The following is a 23,941-nucleotide window of genomic DNA, read 5'->3' as shown; positions in this document are numbered from 1 at the left end:
GTGGTGGGACTGGGTGGTAGTGTCCTTTGCTGCGTTCCTTTCGTGCGCTGCGCGTGCGCGTGCGCTCGTCCTTGGGCCCCCTAAACGTACAATGATGACTCGACTCGACTCTAATGGTATGAACAGGCTGGTGGTGTTGTTGTTTTTCCGTGGGTGTTGCTGCGTTGCTTGCTTTACGACGCATTGACAACGCGGTCGCCGCCGCGGCTGCGGCGGCCGTTGGTGCCCGTGTTGTTGCCACGCAGAGGGTCCATGCTGCCGCGGCGGTCAAGTCCGGGGCGGCCGGCGGTGTCGCCGCGCGTGTAACCGCGCGACAGGTCGGCAGTTGAGCGGCGCGTCGGGCCAGAAGGGCGGAGTGGGACACTCTGCTTGGCTGGCGACGTGACAGGGGACGTAACCGGCGAGGTGACGGGCGAAGTGGCCTGCAGAGTCGGCATGACGCTGCGGCGCCACTCGTCAGTGCGGCGTGCGCGGTCGGCAGCACGTGGCGCAGTGTTGTCGACGAGCTGCTCCAGTCCGGCGGCGGGTGCCGCAGTGGTGGCCGCGGCGTCCTTGACCTTGGCCGTCGTCGCTGGCGCCTCCTTCACCTTGACATCCTTCCTCTCCGGCGCCGCGGCCTTGCGCTGCTCGCGCTCTGCGCGCTCACGCTCGCGGCGGCGCTGCTCCTCACGCTCCGCCTTTTGCTGCGCCGTGTACTTCTCCTTGGCCTCGGCAATGGCAATCTCCTCGCGGATAGGACCCGTGGCGCGGTCCTGCATCTGAGTGAGCTTCTGCCTGTGGCGCTCGGCAAACTCCTCGTTGGTCATGGCACGCGCCTTGGGGGCCTTGTCGACCGACGGGCGGCGGCCGGGCCTGGCGAGTGGCGCCTGGTCGCTCGAGAGCGAGCGCTGAAGGGTGGCGTTGAGCTGCGCGCCGTACTCGCGTCCAGGGGACATTTCACCGCGGCGGTCGAGCGAGCCGCCGACAGCGGGGTCGCGCTTGTTGAGGGCCTGCGCGACACCCTGTGAGACGACGGCAAAGTCGCTGTTGCGGCGGCCGAGGGCGGGAGGCGGGCCGGTAGGCGAGGTAGGCTCGACAGTCGCAGGGGCGGGCGGAGGAACCACAACGTTGCGCTCGGCGAGGTACTGCTCCCAGTCGGAGAGCGGGCGAGGGCGTTCGGATAACGACATCCTGGGTTCCCGGGCAGACATCGAGGGGCGTGGGTCAGAGTCGGCAGGGGCAAAGGTGCGAGGGCCAAGCGAGTCACGGCGCGAGCGGGGCTCGTCAAAGCTCGTTGCAAGAAGGTGGGCGCTGGTGGCAGACTGCTGGCGGGTGTGGCCGGTAACGTCGTCGAGGAGCAGGTTGCTGCTGGCAATCGAGTCGTGTCTGCCGCGGTTCATGACGCCCCCACCACCACCGTCGAGCATCATGCTGCTCGCGGTCGAGTCGAAGCGGCTACGAGGGCGGTCGCCATCAAGCACCTTGCTGCTCGCAGGCGAGGTGGGGCGAGCGCCAACGACAACGGCGCCATCGAGGAGTCTGTTGCTGGTCGTCGAGTCGTGTCGGCTGCGAGTGGCACCGTCAAACGGGTGGTTGCTGGCAGTGCTGCCGGCGCGCTCGTGGTGCGGGGTGTTGTCGCCATTCGTAGGGGTTCCGGAGCGGAGCTGGTCCATTGAAGATCTGATGCTCTGGCGAGCGCGTCTGACCTCGGCGAGGAGGGCAAGCTTCTGCTCGAGGTCGGTGTCGACAGGCGGGGTGACGGTGGGCGGCGTGGTCGGGCTCACAGGGGGCTTGACAGCTCCGGCGGCGGAGTCTGGCTCGAGGTGGCGCTCCTGAGGCAGCTCGAAGCCCATCTCCTCGAGGAGGCTCAGGCGTCTCACCGACGCGTTGCTCTTGTGCGTGTTGTCCGAGTCAGAGGTGAGCACCTCCTTGTGGCCGGCGCTGCTGACGAGGGTCGAGTGCGAGGCGGCGTTACCGTGGCCGTCGAAGCCGAGCTTGGGCAGCGCGGGGCTGTACGACAGAGTCTTGGTCTCGGAGCCATGGGGGTCAAAGTCATGGCCACCGCCACCGCCTTCACCATGCTTGCCCTCCCAGCGTGCGAGCTCGGCACCAACATTCTTGAACTGCTCGGCAGCACGTGAAATCTCATCGGCTTCGATGCGCGCCTCCTCCTCTTCCTTGATCTGTCTGCGTCGCTTCTTCAGCACATTGAGCAGCTTGAACTGAATCATGCCGGCGATCTGCCATTGTCAGTTGTGGCTCTTTTCCGCTCCTGCCCACTCACCAGTGCCGCAGCGGCAATGACACCCAGCTCGACCTGCATGTTCTGCGTCAGGGGGTACTTGCCCCCATTGAGGCTCGGGAAGAGGTTGGGGTACCCCAGGTTGTAGATGTAAAACTAGCCGTTAGCGTCGTGCGGGTTGGCTCGTCCCATGCCTCACCTCTTTCAGTCCAGCACGTGTGAAGCAATCGACACCAAGGGTAAACGCCGTCGCGCCGACCCAGGCGCTCGATCCGAGAATCACAAACTCGTGTAACCTCGGGGTCATGGCCGCGAGTAATGCAAGCACAGTGAAGCCTCCGACGAGGCCCCAGCGTGGGCCGACGTCGGTCAGCAGGCCACCCTTTTTGAGGGCGAGGAGGAACCAGCCAAACGAAAAGCCACCGGCCGCACCGACCCAGTATCTCGCAAACGTGTAGAAGAAGACGCCGAGGGCGGCGCCGATGATGGTCGACACGCCGACCGCGAGCAGGTACAGGCCGCGGAGGGCGGCCGAGGGCGGGTTGGGCGACGGGGGCGCGAGCGCCGGTCCGACACTGTGTGGCGTGTTAGCTAGTCCCGATCGCCTGGCTCTGTGCGGCCAAGCCCCCCATTTTTTTGCGTCTCACCCAAAGCTGAGGATAATGATGAGACAGAACGTCGCGACCGAGTAGCCCGAGACGATGGCGAGCGCCGACCAGCGGTTCTTGCCGCCGAGCGTGGCGACAGGGATGCCGGTGAGGATGAGGAGCGCGCCGCCCATGCCAAACGCCGCGTCGAGGTGCGGCGTGAAGGGGATGTACCCGAGCGTGTCGTTCCAGACCACAGGGGTGGTTGCGTTGAGCGTGCCGTTGCCCGTGCCATTGTGGTTGACCGTCGCGTTGCCGCCGTTACCGTTGCCGCTGAGGGACACGTTCTGGCCGCCGCTGCTGGGGCTGGCGTTGTTGCCCGCCGCGTCTAGCGTCAGGGTGAGGACGAACGTTTGGGTAGCGGACGGCGACCCGCTGGGCCCGGGGACGAGATTCGTGACTGTGGTCTGTACGACGCGTGCACCGCTCGCCAGCGACGTCGACGAGCTTGCAGCTGCCGAGCTGTTGTTGTTGTTGTTATTGCCGCCAGTGGGCGTCGCGGTGGCGCCGGTGGCGGTCGAGGATGGCGACGGCTGGTTTTGCTGCTGCGCAAAGACGTGCCCGGCCAGCGCGGCGGCGAGCACCAGCCGGCCGAGGGTAGCGACCAGGCGCATCGCGGTGGGGGGCTGTCGTGTGTGCGTGCGGCCGTGCCGGTGGGCGCTGGAAGGGGGGGGGGGGGGGGGGCGGTGTGGGAGATCGATCGATCGGGGTGCGGCGTGGCCCGGAAAGGATGTGTGCGGCGTGTGTGGTGTGTGTGGTGGTGGTGGTGGGTGATGGGTTAGATTAAGAAGTGGAATAATCAAAGTGTCCAAGTGTCGAGTAGTGTCCGTGTTCGAGCTGCCTGCCTGCACTGTGGTGTGTGAGATGTCACGGGCGAGAAGGCACTGTGCGCGATGCTACCTGCCTGATGGGTGGTCCGAGTGTCGTGTTGCGGGCCTTGAACGTGAGCCGTGAGAGCCCCTGGCAGTGTGTCGCGTGTCGATGTGTGATGGCGGCGGCGACGGCAGCGGCGAGTGAGAAATGGAACGAAGCTACTGCTACACTCGCCGTGGCTCCGACGCTACTACTGACTACTAAAGAAGGAAGGAATGTGTGTGTGTTGAGAATGTGGGAGACGAGCAGAGCAGCAGCAAGGCAGTGGACGTAGTGGGAAGGGGGAATGGGCCATGTTTGGTTTGCCTGGCTTGCTTGCTTGGCCGCTCGTCGACCGCCGCAGCCGCCGTTGCTCTGTCTCTCGCAACATGACTATTTCAGCCGCCAGCCGCCCGCCCTGCCGTCATGGCGACAGCAGCGCTGCAGCAGCAGCACCGCGCGGATCTGTATCTAGCGTCAGGCATGTCTGCAGCCAGGATCAGTCTCAGCTGACCGGCTACTACATGGCCCTGCGCGAGCCAAGCCTTGCGGGCCCTGCTGCGCCCCGCGATTCATTCAGGACGCAAGCTGCACGCTGCTTCAACGAGGCTTGATTCAGATGCGCATACCTGCGCCTTCTGGCGTGCTGCATGCATGCACGCAGCATCGAGATCGTCGCTTTGCTCTCGACGACCAAGGTGGGCGCATGGGACGTGGCTTTGGTCTAGTCCAGATTCGCGCAGCCCAGCAGCCCAGCCCCTGTCGCGCTGTCGCGACGCTGCCATGCTGCTGCTGCTGCGGCCACTAACCTCCTTCAACCCCCTTGCATGACCTAATGGCCGTAAATTAATTCAGAGCGGGGAGAGACACGAGCCAGGATTCCGGGCGTGGGCGAGCGAGCGAGGAGCGGTTTCAACTCTAGGGCAGGGAATGGTATAAGCCCAACCTGTTTCTCACGGCGCCTCGGAACAGCCGCACGGCGCGTGACGACAGCAACCAGCGACCAGCGACACCGCCACCCAAAACAGACAGACGCCACTGGCACCCAATCGGGAAATAAACATTGCCAGCGAAAAGAAGACACACGCGTCGACGACCAACAGTGACAACCTGACAACCGACAAGCAGATCCAGAATCAATTGGAAAGCCACCCGCATCAACAAACATCAACATCAACAACAACACCCATGACTCCCACAGCCTACACAGCAACCGAAATGGCTAGAACACTGGGTTTGTACATCTCTGTAGACTCCGCGCTCATGGCACGCGCGACGCCAGTCTAACCCATAGGGTTTACGTGATGTGACAAGTCACAAGTGTGAAGGGGAATGGAACATCCGACAGGGATGGTAGACATGACGGATCAAGGGTCGGGTAGCTTGCCTCTAGCCACTGTTGCCTCTAGCCACTGTTGCCTCCAGCCGTTCCATCCGACGGGCCACCCCCCACAGCTCCACTCTCACCACCCAGCGGACGGGCAGTGGCTTGCCTCTTCTTCCAACGCTGCATGATATCAGCTGGGAACCGTTGTCATGCAAAACAATCATCGCATCGCTGGCACTCACCGAATGGTCAAGCGTGGTGAAATCATTCACGTGCTCGGCAATTTCCGTCAGCTGAACCTAAAGTCAGTAACCCCCGACCGACCCCGCAAAATCACCCCGCGCCTGACGTACGTATGCACCGAGCTTGTCCAGTTCTCGGTCGCGCAGCCCATCCGGAGTCCCGGCTCCCTTGTATGCACGAATCTGTCGCGCACATTTAGTTTCGTGCTGCACACACTCGCACCCGACAAACCTTGAGTCCCTCACTGGGGTTGAGGGCAAAGTTGCGCGCAAGGTCGTCAATGTGGATGGTCTGAGTGTGAGCCCTGTCACTGTGCAAGCAAGTACGTACGTTCTTGGGTGACCACTGCGGGAACGTGGCCCAAAAATACGCCAGTGGTTTAACTCTGTGCGAAGGTGAGACTTTGGTCCTTAGCGGGCAGCGTGTGGCGTCGGCGATGCCGATGCTGTGCGGAGCGGTGCGAGGCGGCCAACGACCGGCGGCAAGCAACCGCGAGATGGAGGATGCACATGGCTTGCCGGGGATGCACATGGAGTCTACTCACTCATGCTTGATCAACTTGCCGCCACGTTCGCTGAAGATCTGGGGCGGGTCAGGCTAAGTACGAGGTGGCAGTCGCCCAACTCACTGGAAACATGGTCGTCCGATCCGCCACGAAGCAAATCTGAGCGGGTGTCAGGCCGATAGGAGGAGGCCACCCACCTTGTAACGTCCCTCGCCGCCAAGCACGCCGAGCTCGACGAGCTTGCTCTCGAGCCACATCCAGCTCGTCTGGCTCCAGACCACGATATCGTAGAATGGGTAGACGCTGATGTCAGCTAGGACGTCAGCCTGGGAAGCTCACCGCTCCAGGAACTCATGCAGCCCGGGACGCGCACACTCCAGTGGTGGTAGTGCCCCGTCTAGAAGCGGACGCGAGTCGACCATCGCTGGGATGTCAGCTCAGCTTGAATTGGGAAGCAAGCTCACTATAGTCCAAGTCGAGCACTAGAAGCCCCTTGCCCTCGCGCGGTTCATTCATAACCTAGCGCAGTAAGCACCGATCCACCGCCGATCAACCCACCGTGATTGGATACTTGATGATGATCTTCTCGACCTGACGCTTATTCCTTGGGTCGTCCGCAGGGGGAATGAGCTTGCGCGCACCAGAGGGACGCGCGGACGAGTAGGCGATATCGAACTCGTCTGGCGGGGGCGGGCCCTCGCGCTCCTTGAAGCGCAGGTGTTCTGGAGTACCGACGAGCGTGAACTTGGCGTTGGGCTTGACGCCAAGCGTGCCTATCCGCACGCCGTCAACATCGCCTCCGAGCTTGCCGCGCACGAGGCCGAGGATCTTCTGCGCGTCGGGCGGCACGGACGTGAGCGTCTCGATCTGGGTACGCAGGTCGTACACTCTGTGCCGAGTCAGCTCTGCCCGCGATAACAGCACGCACAGGTCGCTCGAGCTCACGCGCAGGTCAAAGCTCTTGCCCGACCACTTGAACTGCAGCTCGTACCACTCTTCCGTGGTGACGGGCTGCGCGCCGGCGCTGGCGTCGAGCGCGTCCTCCACCTGCTCGTCCGCGTCGTCGTCGGGCGTGGGCGAGGTCGACGGGCCGGCAGCAGCAGTAGCAGGTGTGTGTGTGCGCGGCGTGCGAGAGTCCTCAGTGCTGCTGCCTGGCGAGAGGGGACGCTTGGAGGGAAGGGAGGGAAGGGATGTGGGGGCGGAGGCGTCGCCGCTGCCTGCTGCTCCCGAGGAAGACGGCCCCTGATCGGGACTGGACATGGGTGAGGGGTGGGTTGTGGGGAAGCGAAGCTGTGGTCTGAAGTGATGCGGTGATGGATGGGCTTGATGCCAATGTCTATGTGGGTTGTGTGTTGGAGAAGAGAAGGTGTAGAAGGGAGAGAGAGAAGAGGGAAACGGGGTGAATGTTGTCGGGGTGCAGTCGCCCGTCGTCCCCCACCGCCCACCACCGCTGGTGACGCGCAACAACAATGGCTCGCTCGTCATTTGAGTGGACGCGGCGGCGGAGATCCCCTGGGTGCGGGGCTAAGGTGGCGTCAAACCACGTGTGAAAGCACGTGGCAAGTCACGTGTACGCCCTGCTGTTGACATTGAAGCTCTGTTGTTGTGTCCAGGTTGTCGAGGTAACCATTCTGCTCTCCCTCTCACCGCTCCCATGACCACGCTCTACCTCTGCGCATGTCAGCCGGTTCACACAGCACTCAGAGTCGCATACTAAGCTACCATGACCAAGCTGCAGCGCTCCGTCGGCGCGGTGCCACCATCGCCACAGCCATGACCCGCGACCTGCCATGACACACCTCACGATGGGCGCAGATGCTCGACGGGCCGATCGCGTCTCGCCAGTGCCGTCTCGAGCTCGGCACCGCAGGGATGGGCAAGCCGACGGAGGTCGTGCCGCCAATCTCGCAGTCAGCACGGTGCCAAAGGAGTCATCTCCGCCTTCAGCCTCGAGCCGTGCACCACCGCCAGCGTGGCGTCGCGACTCACCCCACTGACTGATAAACCCACCCGTGACTCACACCAGTACTCACCAGAGTCGCCCAAACACGATGAACACGACCACACCACTGCCAGACACCGATTCGAGTCCATCGACGGGCGAAATGCTCGCGATAGGCCTCACGGGCGCGGGGCTCTTCCTCACCATGGCCGTGGCGTACCTCTTCGTAAGTAGCCCGCAAGGCACGCTGACACCAGGTCGTGCTGCCCCGTTCTCGCGGCTGGGGGGTATGTTGCCGGCGACGACGAGAACGGCCAGAAGCCACGCTCCGCCGCTCAGCATCGACAGCCACTCTACCTGCGTATGCGCCTTCCGCGGCCTCGCACGAGCTCAGCCTGCTGGGGTGGGTGTGGTGTTTAGCCGTTCTGCTCACCAGCTCTCAGGGGCACACACGACTCGCTGGACGAGCACGACTGGGACGACCTCTCGCGCGTCGAAGAGGCACACGTCCGCGCACCGCTATAATAGAGAGATGTACAGATAGATTCTGCACAGCGCGCGCACCGAACCCCGCGCCACGTTCCGGTCGCGAGCGAGCGCGCGGCAGACGGACGGAGAGAAAAGAGGGCCAACATGACCAGAGGGCCAGAGGACCGAGCATCTGCCGGCCCTGTGCGCATGTCACAATATTTGTGCCACCAGCCAGCCAGTCAATATTTTGTGTGCACTCGCCGCGGTCCATTCGTGTTCTTCTCCCCTCCCCCCCGCACCCAAGATGACCAGCTACATCCTCGCGCTAGGCCTGCCGCTCGCCGCCGCCGCGCCGCTGCTCGCCGTCCGGCAGGACAGCAGCGCGGTGCCCGTGGTCGACGCGACAGCCGTGCCCATCCCGGTGCCCACGCTCCCCGACCCGCCAGTGAACGGGACCGAGCCGACCGTGTCCCCGCTCGCCTCGACAGGGAGCCCGCTCCCGTCCCGCTCGCACAGCGTCGGCCTCGCTGTCGGCCTGGCAGTCGGGCTGGCCGCGCTCGTCGCCGCCATCATCGGCGTGTGGTACCTCCTCGTACGTGCCCCACGCCTTCGCCGCCACTGACGCCCCCGACGCAGCGCAAGCACCACAGCCGCAAACCAGGGGCCAAGCCGTACCGCCCATACGCCGAGGACTCTGACTCGAGTCCGTCAGCGAGCCCCGAGCTCAAGGCGGCGGTGCTCGACGACGAGAAAGCAGCGTCCGCGGGCCCGGGCGCGGCCCCGAGCGCGGCCAGCTCGCGCACTGGCCCGCTCGTCATCAGCGGCCCGACGCGGGTTCTCCCGGCCGGTGCTGCTGGGCCGCTCGTGTCGTCGTCGACGCGCAGCCTGCCGCAGCCCGACGCGATCGAGGAGATCCGCTCCGTCTCCGACCAGCCGGTGCGCACAAAGAAGCACTCGCGCGCGCAGAGCATGATGAGCACGATGAGCTTTGGGTCGCTGCGCTGGATGGGCGCCGCGGTCGACGGCGACGGCGACGGCGTGCCTTCCCCCGTCGCGCCGACGACCTTCTCGCCCGCCGACTCGAGCGTCAGCGTCGCTCCGGCGGCACAGGTGCCGGCTGTCACTGTCTCCGCGCCTTCGGGGGAGAAGGTGGCGGCAGCTGAGAAGAAGAAGGAGAAGAAGAAGCGCGGGCAAGCTGCTGCCGCGACGCCAGTCCACACGGTACACGTACATGCGCACGCGCGCCCGCACTCGTCTGCTGCCGCCGAGCGCGACCGCCCGCCGAGCCCAAAGTCGTCCGACTCGGGGTCGGGGCGCCGCCGCTGGTGGCGCCGTTGATGATGGTGATGGTGACGATGGGGTTTTTAGTTTCTTGGTGGTAATAATGACCGTGACGATGTGACGAATTGGGCCATTGACCGTGACGAGAACCGTCAAGTGAGGCAGGCGCAGACACATTCCAGCAGTCGCCGGTCACCGGAATGGAATGGTGGGTGCACTGCCGCTGCGCAGAATAGATGCGTCACCCGCACCGCCTGCGTGCGTCTAGGTCTCTGGTTGCCGCGCGCCGCGTTGTCATGACCCCAGATCTCATGCACTTGTAGAGATAATCTGCGCGCGCGCTACCTCGGCACTTTGCTCGCTCGCTCGCCAGCCCCGGCATCTGCGGGCACCGCCAACAAAAAGCCCGCAGCAGCAGCAGCAGTGGTCCGTTCGAGGGCTCGGATCGTCGTCGTTTCAGTGTGCTATGTGCTGGGCGGCGGCGGTGCCGCCGCGGTAGCAGGAGCAGCAGACGCCACGCCTTGCACCTTGCTCGCCGTCGTAGCTCTGGTTGCTATGCATAACCCCGAGTCGTACACCGCCGGCGACTTTGGCCCTCTGCTCTGCTCCTCCTCGCCCAGCGCAACTCTGGTGCCCCCTCCACCATGCTGTGCTTCTGGCCACTCGTCGACACCCGCACCACGTAGATATCCATCTCCTTCTTGACGTCCACTCTCCCCCACACACGACACACCCAATGACCCAGCAGCAGCAGAATGGAGAAGCACGCTCCCCACCACACAACACGCACAAGCACATTCGCACGGGCGCTCGCCGTGCTGCTGCTGCTCGCTGCCGCCGGCTCGGCGCAGCCGGTCGCGCAGATCAACCCCGCCACGCCGCCCGGAAGGGACGACGACACGGCGGCGAGCGCGAGCGCCAGCGCCAGCGCCAGCCCGAGCCCGAGCCCAAAGTCCACGTCCAAGACGGCCATGTGGGCCATGCTCGGCGTGCTCATCGTCGCGGCGGTCATCTTCGTCACGGCGTCGATAGCCTACTGCCTGGTACGTGACCAACAGGAACACGCACGCTGACACACAGGGCTTCAAGAAGAAGCGTAATCAGAATAGGCGGGACGCAGCCGTCGGGGCCACCAGGGGAGCTGCCAGACCGCGCGTTCGCCGCCGGGAGCGCGACCCCGCCGACATGAGCGTGATCGATCTCCCGCTGTACACCAACGAGCCGGCACACGACGAGGTCCAGCTGCTGAGGTGGGTTGCGAAGGGGGTCCTTCAGCACTAACGCGCTATAGGCGGCATAACACGTTGTCAGAAGCAGGCCACGCAGCGCCAGAATATCTCTCGCCGACGGCCGGCGTACCGCCGTACGCATCGCAACTAGGGCACGGCGACGACGAGGAGGGGCTGGTCTCGGAAGACGGCCACGGCAATCAGTCGGCGACGTCGCCCTCGACGTCATCACATGCGTCGCACGCATCGCGCGCCTCGCGTGGCACCGTTCGGCCGGTTCTCCGCGCCCTCTCGACGTCCGAGTCGGCGCTGAGCCATGCATCGCGCGGGCCGGGGGGGCCGGCATCAGCAGGCCCGTCGCGCTCAGCAGCGGCGCCTTACTCGCCCATCCTTGCGCGGCGTGCGTCTCTCTCGGCGTCGCAGGCATCGCATGGTAACGGTAACGTGTCGCGGCACGCCTCGGTGCGGAGCGTACGCTTTGAAGCAGCTGAGCCCGTGACCGCGCCGCCATCACGCCAGCCGTCCAAGGCAAGCATAAAGCAGCGGCTTGGAGCGTGGGCCGAGTCGTACGTCGCGCTAGGGGATCAAGACGACGACGACGAGAGGATTGGAGAAGGCAGAGGCGTGCGCGATCCGTGGAGCCCGCTAAGTATCCGCCATGCCGCCTCGGCAACGTCGCCGTCGTCCCCGAACTCGGCGTCCTCGCACACCACGTTCATCACCGCCCCGAGTAGCCTGTCGCGCCGCAGCACCGCCGACTCGATCACCGAGGCGCGGGTCGCCACTGTGTCGAGAGGGAGAGTGGCGAGGGCTGTCATTGCCGCTGGGGAGAGGGAGGTGGTGTTCGAGGCGCACGAGGAGGAGATGCTTGCCGAGTCGCATGACGAGGGGCATGAGGAGCTGTCGCAGCAGCGGCCGCAGAGCGAGCAGCAGCATGCATGAGTTGTGGACGAGTTGCCGTCCGTCGTCGTCATAGTCGCGCCGTTGTGCCGCGCGCCGCCTCGGTGTCCCGGCCAAGTCCGACGCACATTGTTTTGGCGTCATATCACACCACCTGACGTCGTGTTCACCGAACTGTATTCACTTGTCGGACTCACCGCGCGTGCATCAGTCAGCCGAGCGCGACGCGAGTATATCTTGGCTGGAGGGGCATGTAGACTGACTCCCCACATCACACCACCACACACCATGCCCATCGCCGTCCCGCTGAGCAGCTACGAGCACGTCCCCGAGACCAAGGCGGCGTTGGACTGGGCCGATCGTGAGTGCGGCGGCCACCTCGTCCCCGCTAACCCCGCAGTCCCCACGATCGACCTGTCGCTGTACGACACCGAGGCCGGCCGCGCGCAGCTGGCCACGACCCTCATCGACGCCGTCCGCACAAAGGGCTTCTTCTACGTCACGGGCTTTGGCATCCCGCAGGCGACTGTCGACCGGCAGTTTGCCCTCGGGCAGGAGTTCTACTCCCTCCCGCTGGACGAGAAGCTCAAGTACGTCCCAGACCTCGACAATGGCGAGTACAATGGGTACCGGCCTGCCGGGCGGCGGGTGCTTGCGAATGGCGTGCGTGATCGGACCGAGGTGTACAATATTCCCAGTGAGTGGGGTGGGGGTTGGGGCGAGGGAAGCAGGAGACCAGGCGGCGAGGCTGGCTGACGCCTCGCCTCACGCCCAGAGTACCAAGTTCCCCAGGAGTTCCCCGACGTCATCAAGACCAACCTCGACGAGATCCGCGACTTCCAGAAACTCCTCCATGACAAGGTCCTCGACCCCTTGCTCACGCTCATCGCCGAGGCGCTCGAGCTGCCGTCCGACTACCTGACCAACATCCACCAGTACGACGTGCGCACCGAGGACCACCTGCGCTACATGCTGTACTCAAAGTACACGCCCGAGGAGCAGGAGCGCCTGCTGGCCGGCGACGGGCTGTACTCGCAGGGCCATACCGACCTGGGGTCGATCACGCTGCTCTTCCGCCAGCCCGTGGCGGCGCTGCAGATCAAGGACCACGGCACAGGCGACTGGAAATGGGCGAAGCCGCTCGACGCGAGCCTGACTGTCAACACTTGCGACGCGCTGTCTTTCCTGACGGGGAACTACGTCAAGAGCACGATCCACAGGGTACACCTGCCGCCCGCGGACCAGCGGCACGTCGACCGCCTCGGGCTGCTGTATTTCGCCCGCCCGCACAACGACGTGCGGCTGAACACGGTCCCGAGCCCCCGGCTCCAGCGCGAGGGCTTCACGCAGAACGAGTTTGAGCGCGAGGGCCTCGACGTGCCCACCATGGGCGAGTTTACGCAGAAGAAGCAGACGTGGCAGCAGAAGAAGAGCGAGGCGTTCAGGTTTAGGGACGGCGAGGAGATTGTGCCGGGGTTCAAGGGGAGGTATCATGATTGAGTGGCTGCGAGCCGCGAGCCGCAGGCGAGCGGCGAGCGGCGAGCAGCGAGTGGAGGTGGGAAAGATGAAGGCAGTAGGCTTGACCTAGCAAGTAGTACCTCGTTGCCATGCACTTACATCATCGGGACTACACAGCAGAGCGTACAAGGGGTGCGTGGCACTACACAACGCGTACAGGGAGTGTGGCAATACTCGTCAAAGGAGCGTGGCACTACGTTCTTGCTAGCTAGTCAAACACACGGCGCCACCACGGGCGCCCAAGCCGGCGGCGGCGGCGGAGACCAGCGGCAGCGATCTCCCCGCCGGGGCAGGATGGCTCGTCGCACGCGCAGGACGGGGTACGCGCGGGTCCCTTGACAACGACCGTCTTCACCTCGTCGCCCGAGCTCGAGTCGGACCACTCGTCCGCGTCGGCGGCATGCGGGTGCCGCCTGCGCGGCCCGGAGGCGAACGCCAGCGCTCCGCCGGGGCACGTCGGCTCGGTGCATGCGCACGGCGGCTGGGGGGGCTCGTGCGCTTCGAGCGCTTCGCTTGGCGGGTCGGGGCGGAAGGTGTACGCTGGGGAGGCGGGGAGGGTGGGCGGGAGTGTGAGCGGCGAGGAGAGGTGGCGGGGTGGGGAGGCAGGGCTGTCGGGCTTGTGGGCTTCGGCCACGGCATCCGCTTCCGCCTCCTTCTCCTTCGCCTTGGACTTCTCCCACTCCTTCTCGTCGCTCAAGGTGGCGGCGTCGAGCGACACGGGAAACACCGTCACAGCAGCGCCATACGGCACCACGCCAGGCTTCTCATACCACACGCGCTTGGGCGGCGCGCGCGTCTTCTCGGCCGCGTTGGCATTCGCGGGGGGCTTGAGGCTGCCGTCGTACGGCGGCGGGTCGGCGCCCAGGTCGACGTCGGAGAAGTCGGTGTCGCTGCCTGATGCGTGCGCCTTGGGCGGGCGGGCGGGTTTCGTACGGGGGCGGGGGGAGGCGTAGTGGTACTGTGAGCCCGGCGTTAGCTTGAGAATGCACCCACCCACGACGCCGCACTCACGATCAAGCCGGCGGCAAGGACGAGCAAGAAGACACTAGGCACGGCGATGACCAGCGCGATGAGGAGCACGACGTCGCGCCGCTGTCTGGCGGCGACCACAACGGGCGGGGTCTCGCCTTCGCTGTCCGAGTCCGGCGGCGCGAGGGGCGCAGGAAGCGGTGCTTGGGCATGTTCGACGCCGAAGGAGGCCAGGTCGGCCAGGTTGGCTGGCGGCCGCCGTGGCGCCGCGAGGGGGATGACGGAGGGGGGCATTGTGTTTGTTTGTTGGGCTGGGGGTAGTGGTGGTGGTGGCAAGATGGTCGAGCCGGTTAAGTAGTACCCCGCGCCGCCGCTCGCACCGCGCTGAGGCCTCACGCGCACGCACCGACCTGGGGGTTCGACATCGACATCGACTGCGTCGTCCTAGGCTCTGCATGCTTCGACGGTACCGCTCTGCTTGGTGGAGGACGCACCGGGTGCACCGGCTGCGTCGGCACGGCCCCACTGTGGCGGTGTGTGTGCCAAGAGACGTAGGTGGTACATTACAACAATACATTGCAGGGGCTATGGCTGTCGTACAGGATGCAAGCGGGTCGGAACAGTGGGATGGTCTACACGCAGTCGGGGCACGAGTCGCCGAACGGGCACGGCGGTGGAGGGGGCGGACGGGGACTGGACGCGCTCCGTCGTGGCGAGGGCAGGGGAAGCTTGTCCTTCGCGGCCCGCGGAAGGAGCTTCGACCTCGCTGACAGCGGAGGCGGAGCGGGGGGCCAAAGGGAAGGCTGCTTCCCGCCCACTGCCACAGCGGTCGGCGTGCGCGTCCGGCGACGTCGGCGGAGGAGGATGCATGCGCGGAGAATGACGGCGGCAGTGGCGGCGAGCACCGTCTGCGCGTGAGCGGCCTTCCGGGGGCAGTGTATACCCACCAAAGCGACGGGGACAGCCCAGCTTGGTACTTGGGGTGGGAGGACGGCGAGCGGTGGCATGGTGTAGCAGCAGTGTGGGGAGAGCGCCAGCACCACCCCCCGCTGTCATTACATAGACACGCACGTTGTTATCTCGTCCGGCGAGCACGGCGCGAGTGTCGTCACCAACACCAAGTGCCACGGCGCCTCACTCCGCGACGTCGGACTGGCGGGATTCGACTCCGGCACCGACTTCGTTTGTCATCCATCGCCTCGCTGCGCAGACTACAGATAAGGCCTGATGCGGTTGATTGGCTGTTGATTGATCCGTGCCGGAGCTCGCTCGTCTGGGCATGACGCACCGGCGGACGCGATCTGCAGGTACACCTACCTCCCATACCCTACCCCATGCCCGCTGCGGTGCCGTCTGCCACCGCCGACCTTGGGCTGGTCACATGTTGCTCGCTCCACCGGGTATCGCGGCTTGTGAGGATGCGGCTTGGGCTGCTCAGCTGGCAGTGTTGGCTGTCTTGCCCTCGCCACTCGTTGAACGGCACTGACTACTGGCGCGTGGTGGCCACTCGTCGCTCCTGCTAGTGGCCTCGCCACTCGTCGCCACTGCCATCGTCACCCCCACTCGCCTCGCCACTCCTCCTCCTCGCCACTCCTCCTCCTCGCCACTGCCACTCCCCCCGCACATCACAGCATACTATACATCCGTGATACTGTACAACAGACTAGGAATACAATTATAGCGATGCAAACTTAGGTTCACTCCGATCTGCCCTCGCGCCAACGCGGCGTCGCGGGCAGAACCACCGGCGAGCCAAACGCGTAGCTCATCGGCGGCAGCGACGGGATCGCTCTGCCTTTTCCCTTGCGGTCCACCGGTGTCCCCGGGCCACCACTGCCCTTACCCTTGCGGTCCTGCGGGGACATGGGGCTGCTGGCCTCCGAGTCGGCCGTCTCGCCCGAGTCGGTGCGCTTGCGGCGGATGCTGGCGATGCGCGAGCGGGCCGACTTGGCACGGAGGATGGCGCGCGCGGCGGCGCTGCTGCTCTCGCCTTCAAAACCCGACACCATGGACGCGGGGGAGAGGAGCAGCTCGTCAATGTCTGCGTCGACCTGGCCGTCGTATGGCGCGTCGAGGTCAAAGCTGAACACGGACGACGTGTCGCTGTCATCCGGAAGAGAGAGGCGCGCAAGCGGCGTGCGTGGCAGGCGGCGGGTCGCCGTCGACGACGCCGAGTCGGAGCGCGGGCGGAGCTTGGGGCTCGAGGTGGAAGTCGACGCCTGTACACTCGCCGCGTGTAGCTCTCGTGCACGCTGGATCTCAGCGAGCAGTTCGGCAGCGACAAGCGGGTCGACGTTGCGCTGCTCGCGTTCCAGCTCGCGCGCACGTTCGCGCTCCAGCTGGCGCTGGCGCTCAATACGCTCAATCTCGCGCTCGACGTCGAGACGGAGTGCGGCCTTGGCGGCTGCGTCAAAGTCGGCTTCACCGGCGCTGTGGCTGCGGTGGTGGCCCGCCGTGGGTGGCACCAGGGTTGGCCCGAGGATCGGCGACGGCGCGTACGGCGGAGGCTGAGCATAGTCGAGCTCCGTGTCCGACACACATTCGTCGTCGTTGTCGGCGCCGTGGTCGACTTCGAGCACCGTCTCGAGCTTGTTCGCCGTGGCAGAGTATGCGGGAGGCGCCTTGAGCTTGCGCCTGCGTCGCCCGTGCGAGATGTTTGGTCCACGCTCGCCGCCGAGAATCTTGTCAATCTTGGCGTCTACGGCCTTGGCGTCCGAGAGGGCTGCTGCGTTCATGGTGGTGGTGGTGACGGTGTCGTCGTCATCCTCCGAGGTGATCATGATGGCGGGGGCCAGGAGCGCCGCCTTGATGTCGCGAGGTGTGTCTCGGCGAGTGCTGGGGGGTGCGGCCGCATCCTCATCGTGCTCATGCCCGTGGGCGTGCTCCTCGGGCTCAGAGGTGAAGATGAACGGTGTGATGCGGTACTCGTCTTCGCCCACGGGCTCGGTGAGGGGCGTGATGGCGGGCGGGAGGGCGACGGGCGAGGTGGGGGATGTTGGCGACGACGCCGACGCCGTCACCTTGCGCTCGGTCGGCGCGAGCGCGGCGAGCACCTCGCCTGGGGACGGGCCGGCGGCCCGCCTCGAGCGGAGAAGATGGATCCAGTACCCTGCTGCGGCTACGACCAGGAGCCAGGGCGGGAGCACGACGTAGGCAGCCACGGCGGCGAGCACGATGCCGACGAGCTCGGCGCGCCGCCAGGTGTCACAGTTGCATTCGGTTGTGCCGTGGTAGTGGGTCATGATATCATGGGGGCGGGGTGTGGGGGAGGGGTTGCGCGGGCGGGGCGCTGGGGCAGCCTGCGTGTGGGTGGGGGGGCTGGTGTGGTGTGTGTGATCGATGTGATCGACAGGGCAGTGTAGTGTACGTAGTGGTTGTGTGAGCAGAGGCAAGCAGCAGTCAGTCAGTGAATGCTTGAGATGGATGGATGGATTGTGGAGAGAGAGAGTAGTGAGTGCGTGCATTCGAGTTTGTGGTTTGTGTCCAGGGTTAAATCACACATGCGGTGCGAGTTGGCGGGTCGCCAAGACACGGCGCAGGCCGGTCGGTGGGTGGCTCCCCGCGGCTCGAGCGCCGGCTCCAAGGTGGCTCCAGCGGCAGTTGACTTGGTTGATCCTTGGCGCGATCCAACGTGCGCAGGGCAGGGCAGGGCAGAGCAGAGCAGTGACGCTGGTACCCGGTTACTGGGTATACTTTTGGAATGCCTATCGCGTCGCTGTCTGGGTCCAGTTTTGCATAAACTAACTTCGGTGCATGCCGTCGGCGCCGTGCTTGTCGTCGTGCTCTCTCGGCCGTCGCCTCTCCGTGCGCCGCGCCGGTGTAGCTTTAGCGCAGGGAGTGACGCCCAAATGCGGTGTCAGGAAAGGGGGGTGGCTGAATAAGCGGTGCCGCGAGCACGGGCATTTGGGTCAAGAGGCAGCGAGGCACCACCCAAGCGGCACCACGCCCCGTGCCTGCAGATCATGACGTCGACGTGCAGCTCGCTTTGGCCGGCAAAATCGCGACGGGGACGACGACGACGCTGAGGCCGGTGCTGGCGTGCTGGGCGGCTCCAAACCCGGCCAAATCCAGTCTGTCCGGCGTCACGGACAAGACCGTCAGCTGATGACCCAGCTGGGCATGCTGATGCTGCGCCCTTATCGCGCCAATCAGCGCTGCACCGGTGGGATCGGCAGCTGCGGATGTGAGTGAGGGGTTTGTCGTGTGCCAAGGGGCCAAGAGGAATCTGCTGCAGGGGAGGGGAGGAGAGGATGCCGAGACGGCAGCGGCGTGCCTGCCGAGTCGAGTCGAGTCGGGTGGAGTGGAGTGGATGAGGTGAGATGAGCGTCAGTGGCGCGGGGCGAGTGGCGACGGTACATAGGTGGAAGGTGGTAGCCGGATGCGAGGCGCCGTTCTTGGCCGCGAGGGCCGCAGACAATGTTGGGCCACGAAATGCGCTCCATGTCAGCTAGCTTCGCCAGATTGTCATGGCCAAGCCGGCGCACATACCCCCAGCTCGCCTTGCATGCACAGGCTGGGCAGCGTGGAGACGACCATGAATTCTTCCAGACCCCCCCCCCCCCCACTGACGCCCAGGTCGTCCCGACGCAACGCCGAGGCACATGTCCCAGGGCAAGCAACCCGACAAGCGAGCAGGCAACGTGGCACGTGATGCGCCGTCGCGCGCGCCGCGCAACGAGGCGGTGTGGCTCTGCCAACTCGCGCCTTGCACCTCGGCAGCCCCGCACGGGACTTCCGGTGGCGTTGGAGCTCCAGGAGCAGCCATGAAGGCGTTCCACCCGCCCACGGCCGTATCGGCGCCACCCATGCTCACTAGTCTGTCGTCACCCCGAAGCGGAGAGGCTGCACCGCCGCTCCAGCCATCACCATCCGTCTAGGCCCTGGTGCCGCCCTGGTGCCGAGGGTGCCGAGCGCGTAGGCTTGGCATGCGCATGTGGCGTGGCGCGTGTGCGCTATCTATCTATAAGGCCGCGCGACTGACATCGGCGAGCTGCAATGCCACCAGCACCACCGCACACAATGCCACCGGCACCACCCACCACTAGACCACCTGCACACCCTCGCGCGCCGTGATAGCCGGTTTGGAAGCGGCAACCTGACCGCCAAGCAAGGCGGCATCATCGCGGCGATCCTCGTGCCCCTCTTCATCGTCGTGCGTACCAGCTTCCCCACGGCACGGCTTTGCCCTGTCTGAGTCTAACCGCGCCCAGGTAGTCGTCCTCCGAGTACTCTACGAGAAGAACAAGCGCCGCGTCCCGCCCGGGGAGGACGAGGTGCGGAGCACGCCCTTCACGCGCGGCGAGGCGCCCGCTTCGGCGTGGTTTGCGCGCCGTGACGCCGAAGCCCAGAGCCCGCCGGTCCCGCCCCCGCCATACGTTACGTCTCTGGTCGCACAGCCGCTCAGCATGCCCTCGCCGCCTGCGGCGGCACATCTGCCGCCTAGCCCCGTGACGAGTCTGCCGCCATACCGGCCTTCAGCGAAATAGCAGTAGCCTCCTCCCCGCCTGGGGTCACTGAGGCTGGCTGGGCGTGGCGCAGTATAATAATCATAGTATAATGCACTGTATCGTTCCCACATGTCAGCAGTTGTCGGGCAGCGCAAGGCAGGCAGGCTGCTCCGCCGGATGCCTGGCCGCCAGCGTCACGGCGCATAGGTGCAACAACACGTGATGCAGACGCGCCCACATGAATGCATGTACAGACCCTCGCAGAGTGGAGCCGACGATGATGAGTACTTACGGTGTCGCACAACGACTCACGACGCCGAGGCACCTGTAACAGGGCAAGGGTGCAGAGGCACGTGATGCGTCGTCACCGCGACGAGCAAGGCGGTGTGTGGCTCTGCCAACTGGCTGCTGTCGGCGGACGGGGTTGCAGGGCCGACCGAGGGCGCCAAGGCTTGGTTTGGGCCGCGTTAGAATCCAGGAGCCGCGATGAAGCAAGGCGTTTCACCCCGGAGCACGCACAGGCGGCCGTATCGGCGCCAGCTTCACCAGCCCAGTCGTCCGTCACCCCGAAGCGGAGTGCGTCTGCACTGCCGCTCCAGCCATCAAACAGCATGGGTCTCGGCCCCATCTGCCTCGCGCGCCGACGACGTGCCGAGCGCCTTGGCTTGGCATTTGTGTGCATGTACGTAGCGCGGCGTGCACACGATCTATAAGACGACGCCGTGCGCGCTCCACCGACGCGACCACCCCACAACCCCCACAATGCCACCAACACCACCACCACCACCACTACTACTGAACCACCTGCATACCCTTGCGCGCCGCTGGGCCGCCGGGGGAAGAGGGGGCACCATGAACCGCAAGCAAGTGACCATCATGGGGGCCGTCCTCGGCTCCATCGTCGGCCTGGTAAGTACTTTCGCTGGGCGCCAACGTCAATCTGACCACGAACACGACCAGGTCATCGTCATTGGGATACTATACCAAATCAGCAAGTGCCGGCCTGGGGCTGCGACGCGAGACAACGAGGTGCGAAGCACGCCCTTCACGCGCGGCGAGGCGCCCGCGTCGGCGTGGTTTGCCGGGCGGCGGCACACCGAGGCACAGGCGCAGGCGCAGGCGGCGCTGCCGCCCCCGCCGTACGCTGCTGCGCCGGTCGGACAGCGGCTCAGCGTGCCCTCGGCGCCGACACCGGCACATCTGCCGCCAAGCCCCGTGACGAGTCTGCCGCCATACCGGCCTTCAGCGAAATAGCAGTAGCCTCCTCTCCGCCTGGGCTCACCGAGGCTGGCTGGGCGTGGCGCCGTATAATAATCATAGTATAATGCACTGTATCGTTCCCACGTCGTCGGGCGGCGCAAGGTAGGCAGGCGGCTCCGCCGGATGCCTGCCTGTGCATGTGGCGGCGCCAGCTCAACACGTGATGCAGACGACCGACCGACCCACCCGGCTTGCCCACCTCATGCAGCAGGGCAAGCAAGCCACATCCAGCGGCGAGACGTTTCATCGAGCCCGCTGAATGAAAAGGAAAACATAAAAATAACCCAAATGACCGCCTATCGGCGTCAACCGCGCGCGGAATAGCAGAGCAGCAGCTACAATCGCAAGTGGTCACGCGGCGCTAGCTTCGCAGCAGCAGATTGCTCGTCGCCACCCCGAAAGAAAGGCAAGGACACGGCGTGCCGAGTGGGTGGGTGGTGCTGCATCGCCGCGCTGGCAACAACCCCGAATCGGCAGACCCACTCTTGCTACGGTGGTGCGATTGGTGTCGAGGCGAGCGCCTGCGCCTATAAGCCGGCGACGGCGCGACGGGGACGCTCCCTCGCCCCTCCCCCTCGCCACACACACACCCACACAATGCCACCAACACCACCACCACCACCAGCCCACCTCGCCCGCCGCAGAATCAGCGGCGGAGGCGACTGGGGCGGCAGCGGGCACTGGAGCGGCAAGCGCCTGGCGATGATCTTGCCCCCGCTGTTCTTCGTCGTGCGTGCAGTGTGCAGCCTCCTCGTCGTCGCTGACCAACCAGGTGTTCCTCCTCTACTGGTGGGTGGAGGCTCAGAAGAAGCAGAGGGCAGCTGCGCGCGCCGCTGCTCAGGCGGAGGCGGGCGAGGCGCCGGCTGTCGGCGCAGAGCAGCAGGAGCAGCTGCAGGTCGGGCCGAAGGAGGACGCGCCGCATCCACCACCTGTGCAGGCGTCGCCGCCACCACATGTCCCCTCGGACGTCGTCACGGCCCCTCCGAAGGCACTCTCGTCGAGCGTGGTGAAGCAGTTCGTGTAGCCACATCGCGGCCGTTCCGAAGGCCGCCCCATCGAGCGACGTGAAGCTAGCCGTGTAGCCACACCACTATCGTGAATCGCGCGCCGAGCCCACGCTCCACTGTAGCCTACATATGCACTGTATCCGTATCCAACGCATCCAGATCTGGCGCTACACTCTCATGTGCCATGCTAGCCATGCTCACTGCCGATGATGCCAAGCTAGCCGTGGTGGAGTGCCTGGCGCCGTCATCGTCATGTTTCGGCGTGGCGGCATGGTGCCTGTTGCACCGTTGCACACCGCCTCATCGTGGCCCCTCAACACAGCTCGGCTTGCTCGGCACATGTATCGGTCGGGGGGTACATGCGGCGGCGTCAGCGCGGGGCGGGGGTTATGTGCATGCACAAGCGTAGTACATAAGCCTCTGCTCGGCGCCGGGGACCCCAAGCACACCACCGCCATGCCACTACTACCACTCCTCGCCGCTGTCCTCGTCGCCACCCCCGCCCTCGCGGCACCATACAGCTACAGCTACAACTCGGGCCCGTCCGGCCCGCCAAGCTGGATCTTTGCGCCGATCATAATCTTCGGGGTCATCGTCGTAGGCTCAATAATAGCTTCCATCGTGGTGAGTGTCGCCTCCTACGCGCACGGGGCCAAGCTGAGGCCCCCAAAGGCAGCCGTACGCCGTAACTCCGGGCCGAGGACATATGTCCCCCCCATCCCTGCTATGCCGCCGCCGCTCCGCGTCACGCAGGTGTACACCGTGCCCACGCTGCCCGTGTACCCCGGCCCCGCGGTCACTCGACCTCCTGCCCCAGCGGCGCCATACCCGCCCGTCCCGCCGCCGCCTGCTCCTGCGTCCGGGTCGGGGCCGGCCGTACGCCCCATGTCGCCCCCTCCGCGCAGCGCACCGCCGGCGTACACTTCGACATTGTAGCGTCCCGACCTTGGTCCCGGTGTCGTAGCGTATCCAGTCTCTGTAGCATAATGCACTGTATGTACTGTATCGTAACTGAACTCGATCCGCGAATGCCCGGCCTCATGTCGGTGCCGCCTCATGTGGCGTGGCGGTTGATGATGCTGTGGTGCCATACCACCTACTCTGCACGGTTGTGCACTCACCTCCATCAGCTCAGCGTATCCGCGCTTCACCCGGGCCACTCGAAATCCACGCCCACGCCCAACCAGCCCATGCGATACCACAGCACGTCATGCGAGCCCAAGCGCACACGACGTCGTGCAGTTGGTCGGTCGAGCGGGTTGTCTTGGCACATGCGCGCGGCGTGAGCGCGGTGTGAGCGGCGACGCGACGAGGGCGCGCGCGGGCGTGCAAGTTGGACGGTTAAGTACGGCCTGCACGCCACGCCCATCCCACCAAGACACGACACCAAGAGAGCACGCTAGCAAGCACCATGCACCCACTGGCCGTCGCCCTCGTCGCGCTCCTCCTCGCGCACCCCGCCGCCGCCCAGTCATACTACTACGCCCCGCCCAGCCTCCCCGGATGGCAGATCGCGCTCATCGCCGTCGTCGTGGTGCTGGTGCTCATCGGGGCCGGGACGGCCATCGCGGTAAGTGGCGCGGCGCCAGCTGCAAGCTGGCGCTCACGTCGCGGGCACGCTGACACTTCCTCCGCAGCGCGCAGCGTCCCCCCGCCCCCTTGCCCCGCGGTCCTCGTTGCCCGTCGTGCAGGTGTACCACACCGACGGGGTGCACTCGGTCCGCGCGCCAGCGTACCCCGCGAACCCGTTCCCCGAGGGCCAGGGCCAGTACCCCGTCGTCCCGCCACCACCGCCGGAGCACCACGCGTCGTTCCACTCGCACCATCCGCCGCCTCCGCCGAGCGCGGACACCGGGCCCCCGATAAGCGATGCCTCGACCGCGCCGCCGCCAGCATATACCCCCACCACGGCTGCGTCATAGACCCGCTTGCAGGATGATGTATCAGTATCCCCGTCTCGAGTCGAGGGTTTGTCGGGCCGGCCGGCCGAGCTCCGCCCGACCGACGCAAGCGGCAGCGTTATCTACCCCGCGCCCACCGGCATGAGGCACCGCCGCTGCTGATCCGCACCGCCCGTGGCGTCGTTTGGGTGGCACCGCCGCCGTGCGCAGCCAGATCTGAT

At 65.6% G+C, this 23,941-nt stretch overlaps 13 protein-coding genes across 13 annotated transcripts; 9 read left to right on the top strand and 4 right to left on the bottom strand.

Moving 5' to 3' along the window:
* Positions 1 to 173: 173 nt before the first annotated feature.
* LOC62_01G001074 (uncharacterized protein) lies at positions 174 to 3,482 on the bottom strand (the record flags this gene model as incomplete). The annotated part of the gene is made up of 4 exons (XM_062767543.1): positions 174 to 2,219; positions 2,264 to 2,377; positions 2,421 to 2,796; positions 2,869 to 3,482. The coding sequence occupies 4 exons, from the start codon at positions 3,480 to 3,482 to the stop codon at positions 174 to 176; spliced, it is 3,150 nt and encodes a 1,049-aa protein (XP_062623527.1).
* A 1,460-nt stretch (positions 3,483 to 4,942) lies between these two features.
* UBLCP1 (Ubiquitin-like domain-containing CTD phosphatase 1) lies at positions 4,943 to 7,146 on the bottom strand. The gene is made up of 12 exons (XM_062767542.1): positions 6,724 to 7,146; positions 6,354 to 6,684; positions 6,260 to 6,314; positions 6,135 to 6,219; positions 5,993 to 6,098; positions 5,919 to 5,954; positions 5,835 to 5,872; positions 5,621 to 5,675; positions 5,522 to 5,581; positions 5,401 to 5,472; positions 5,290 to 5,340; positions 4,943 to 5,227 (listed from the first exon to the last, which is right to left on the bottom strand). The coding sequence occupies exons 1-12, from the start codon at positions 7,053 to 7,055 to the stop codon at positions 5,126 to 5,128; spliced, it is 1,323 nt and encodes a 440-aa protein (XP_062623526.1). The 5' UTR covers positions 7,056 to 7,146; the 3' UTR covers positions 4,943 to 5,125.
* A 700-nt stretch (positions 7,147 to 7,846) lies between these two features.
* On the top strand, positions 7,847 to 8,262 carry LOC62_01G001072 (uncharacterized protein; the record flags this gene model as incomplete). The annotated part of the gene is made up of 3 exons (XM_062767541.1): positions 7,847 to 7,963; positions 7,995 to 8,140; positions 8,181 to 8,262. 3 exons carry the CDS (start codon positions 7,847 to 7,849, stop codon positions 8,260 to 8,262), a joined length of 345 nt encoding a protein of 114 aa, XP_062623525.1.
* A 250-nt stretch (positions 8,263 to 8,512) lies between these two features.
* Positions 8,513 to 9,546, top strand: LOC62_01G001071 (uncharacterized protein; the record flags this gene model as incomplete). The annotated part of the gene is made up of 2 exons (XM_062767540.1): positions 8,513 to 8,800; positions 8,845 to 9,546. 2 exons carry the CDS (start codon positions 8,513 to 8,515, stop codon positions 9,544 to 9,546), a joined length of 990 nt encoding a protein of 329 aa, XP_062623524.1.
* A 507-nt stretch (positions 9,547 to 10,053) lies between these two features.
* On the top strand, positions 10,054 to 11,667 carry LOC62_01G001070 (uncharacterized protein). The gene is made up of 3 exons (XM_062767539.1): positions 10,054 to 10,532; positions 10,570 to 10,739; positions 10,781 to 11,667. The coding sequence occupies exons 1-3, from the start codon at positions 10,245 to 10,247 to the stop codon at positions 11,658 to 11,660; spliced, it is 1,338 nt and encodes a 445-aa protein (XP_062623523.1). The 5' UTR covers positions 10,054 to 10,244; the 3' UTR covers positions 11,661 to 11,667.
* Positions 11,668 to 11,799: 132 nt separating this feature from the next.
* SPCC1494.01_1 (UPF0676 protein) lies at positions 11,800 to 13,242 on the top strand. The gene is made up of 3 exons (XM_062767538.1): positions 11,800 to 11,979; positions 12,019 to 12,315; positions 12,394 to 13,242. Exons 1-3 carry the CDS (start codon positions 11,907 to 11,909, stop codon positions 13,116 to 13,118), a joined length of 1,095 nt encoding a protein of 364 aa, XP_062623522.1. The 5' UTR covers positions 11,800 to 11,906; the 3' UTR covers positions 13,119 to 13,242.
* Positions 13,243 to 13,344: 102 nt separating this feature from the next.
* LOC62_01G001068 (uncharacterized protein) lies at positions 13,345 to 14,399 on the bottom strand (the record flags this gene model as incomplete). The annotated part of the gene is made up of 2 exons (XM_062767537.1): positions 13,345 to 14,094; positions 14,148 to 14,399. The coding sequence occupies 2 exons, from the start codon at positions 14,397 to 14,399 to the stop codon at positions 13,345 to 13,347; spliced, it is 1,002 nt and encodes a 333-aa protein (XP_062623521.1).
* A 1,403-nt stretch (positions 14,400 to 15,802) lies between these two features.
* LOC62_01G001067 (uncharacterized protein) lies at positions 15,803 to 17,347 on the bottom strand (the record flags this gene model as incomplete). The annotated part of the gene is made up of 1 exon (XM_062767536.1): positions 15,803 to 17,347. The coding sequence occupies one exon, from the start codon at positions 17,345 to 17,347 to the stop codon at positions 15,803 to 15,805; it is 1,545 nt and encodes a 514-aa protein (XP_062623520.1).
* A 1,359-nt stretch (positions 17,348 to 18,706) lies between these two features.
* LOC62_01G001066 (uncharacterized protein) lies at positions 18,707 to 19,591 on the top strand (the record flags this gene model as incomplete). Its single annotated transcript, XM_062767535.1, has 3 exons — positions 18,707 to 18,920; positions 19,151 to 19,257; positions 19,316 to 19,591. 3 exons carry the CDS (start codon positions 18,707 to 18,709, stop codon positions 19,589 to 19,591), a joined length of 597 nt encoding a protein of 198 aa, XP_062623519.1.
* An 813-nt stretch (positions 19,592 to 20,404) lies between these two features.
* On the top strand, positions 20,405 to 20,806 carry LOC62_01G001065 (uncharacterized protein; the record flags this gene model as incomplete). The annotated part of the gene is made up of 2 exons (XM_062767534.1): positions 20,405 to 20,461; positions 20,513 to 20,806. 2 exons carry the CDS (start codon positions 20,405 to 20,407, stop codon positions 20,804 to 20,806), a joined length of 351 nt encoding a protein of 116 aa, XP_062623518.1.
* Positions 20,807 to 21,409: 603 nt separating this feature from the next.
* On the top strand, positions 21,410 to 21,836 carry LOC62_01G001064 (uncharacterized protein; the record flags this gene model as incomplete). Its single annotated transcript, XM_062767533.1, has 2 exons — positions 21,410 to 21,541; positions 21,585 to 21,836. 2 exons carry the CDS (start codon positions 21,410 to 21,412, stop codon positions 21,834 to 21,836), a joined length of 384 nt encoding a protein of 127 aa, XP_062623517.1.
* A 439-nt stretch (positions 21,837 to 22,275) lies between these two features.
* Positions 22,276 to 22,755, top strand: LOC62_01G001063 (uncharacterized protein; the record flags this gene model as incomplete). The annotated part of the gene is made up of 1 exon (XM_062767532.1): positions 22,276 to 22,755. One exon carries the CDS (start codon positions 22,276 to 22,278, stop codon positions 22,753 to 22,755), a length of 480 nt encoding a protein of 159 aa, XP_062623516.1.
* Positions 22,756 to 23,230: 475 nt separating this feature from the next.
* LOC62_01G001062 (uncharacterized protein) lies at positions 23,231 to 23,741 on the top strand (the record flags this gene model as incomplete). Its single annotated transcript, XM_062767531.1, has 2 exons — positions 23,231 to 23,389; positions 23,457 to 23,741. The coding sequence occupies 2 exons, from the start codon at positions 23,231 to 23,233 to the stop codon at positions 23,739 to 23,741; spliced, it is 444 nt and encodes a 147-aa protein (XP_062623515.1).
* Positions 23,742 to 23,941: the final 200 nt, after the last annotated feature.

This window comes from Vanrija pseudolonga, chromosome 1 (genome assembly GCF_020906515.1).
Source record: "Vanrija pseudolonga chromosome 1, complete sequence".
Classification (NCBI taxonomy): Eukaryota; Fungi; Basidiomycota; class Tremellomycetes; order Trichosporonales; family Trichosporonaceae; genus Vanrija; species Vanrija pseudolonga.
This window is presented reverse-complemented; position numbering and strand designations above follow the sequence as displayed.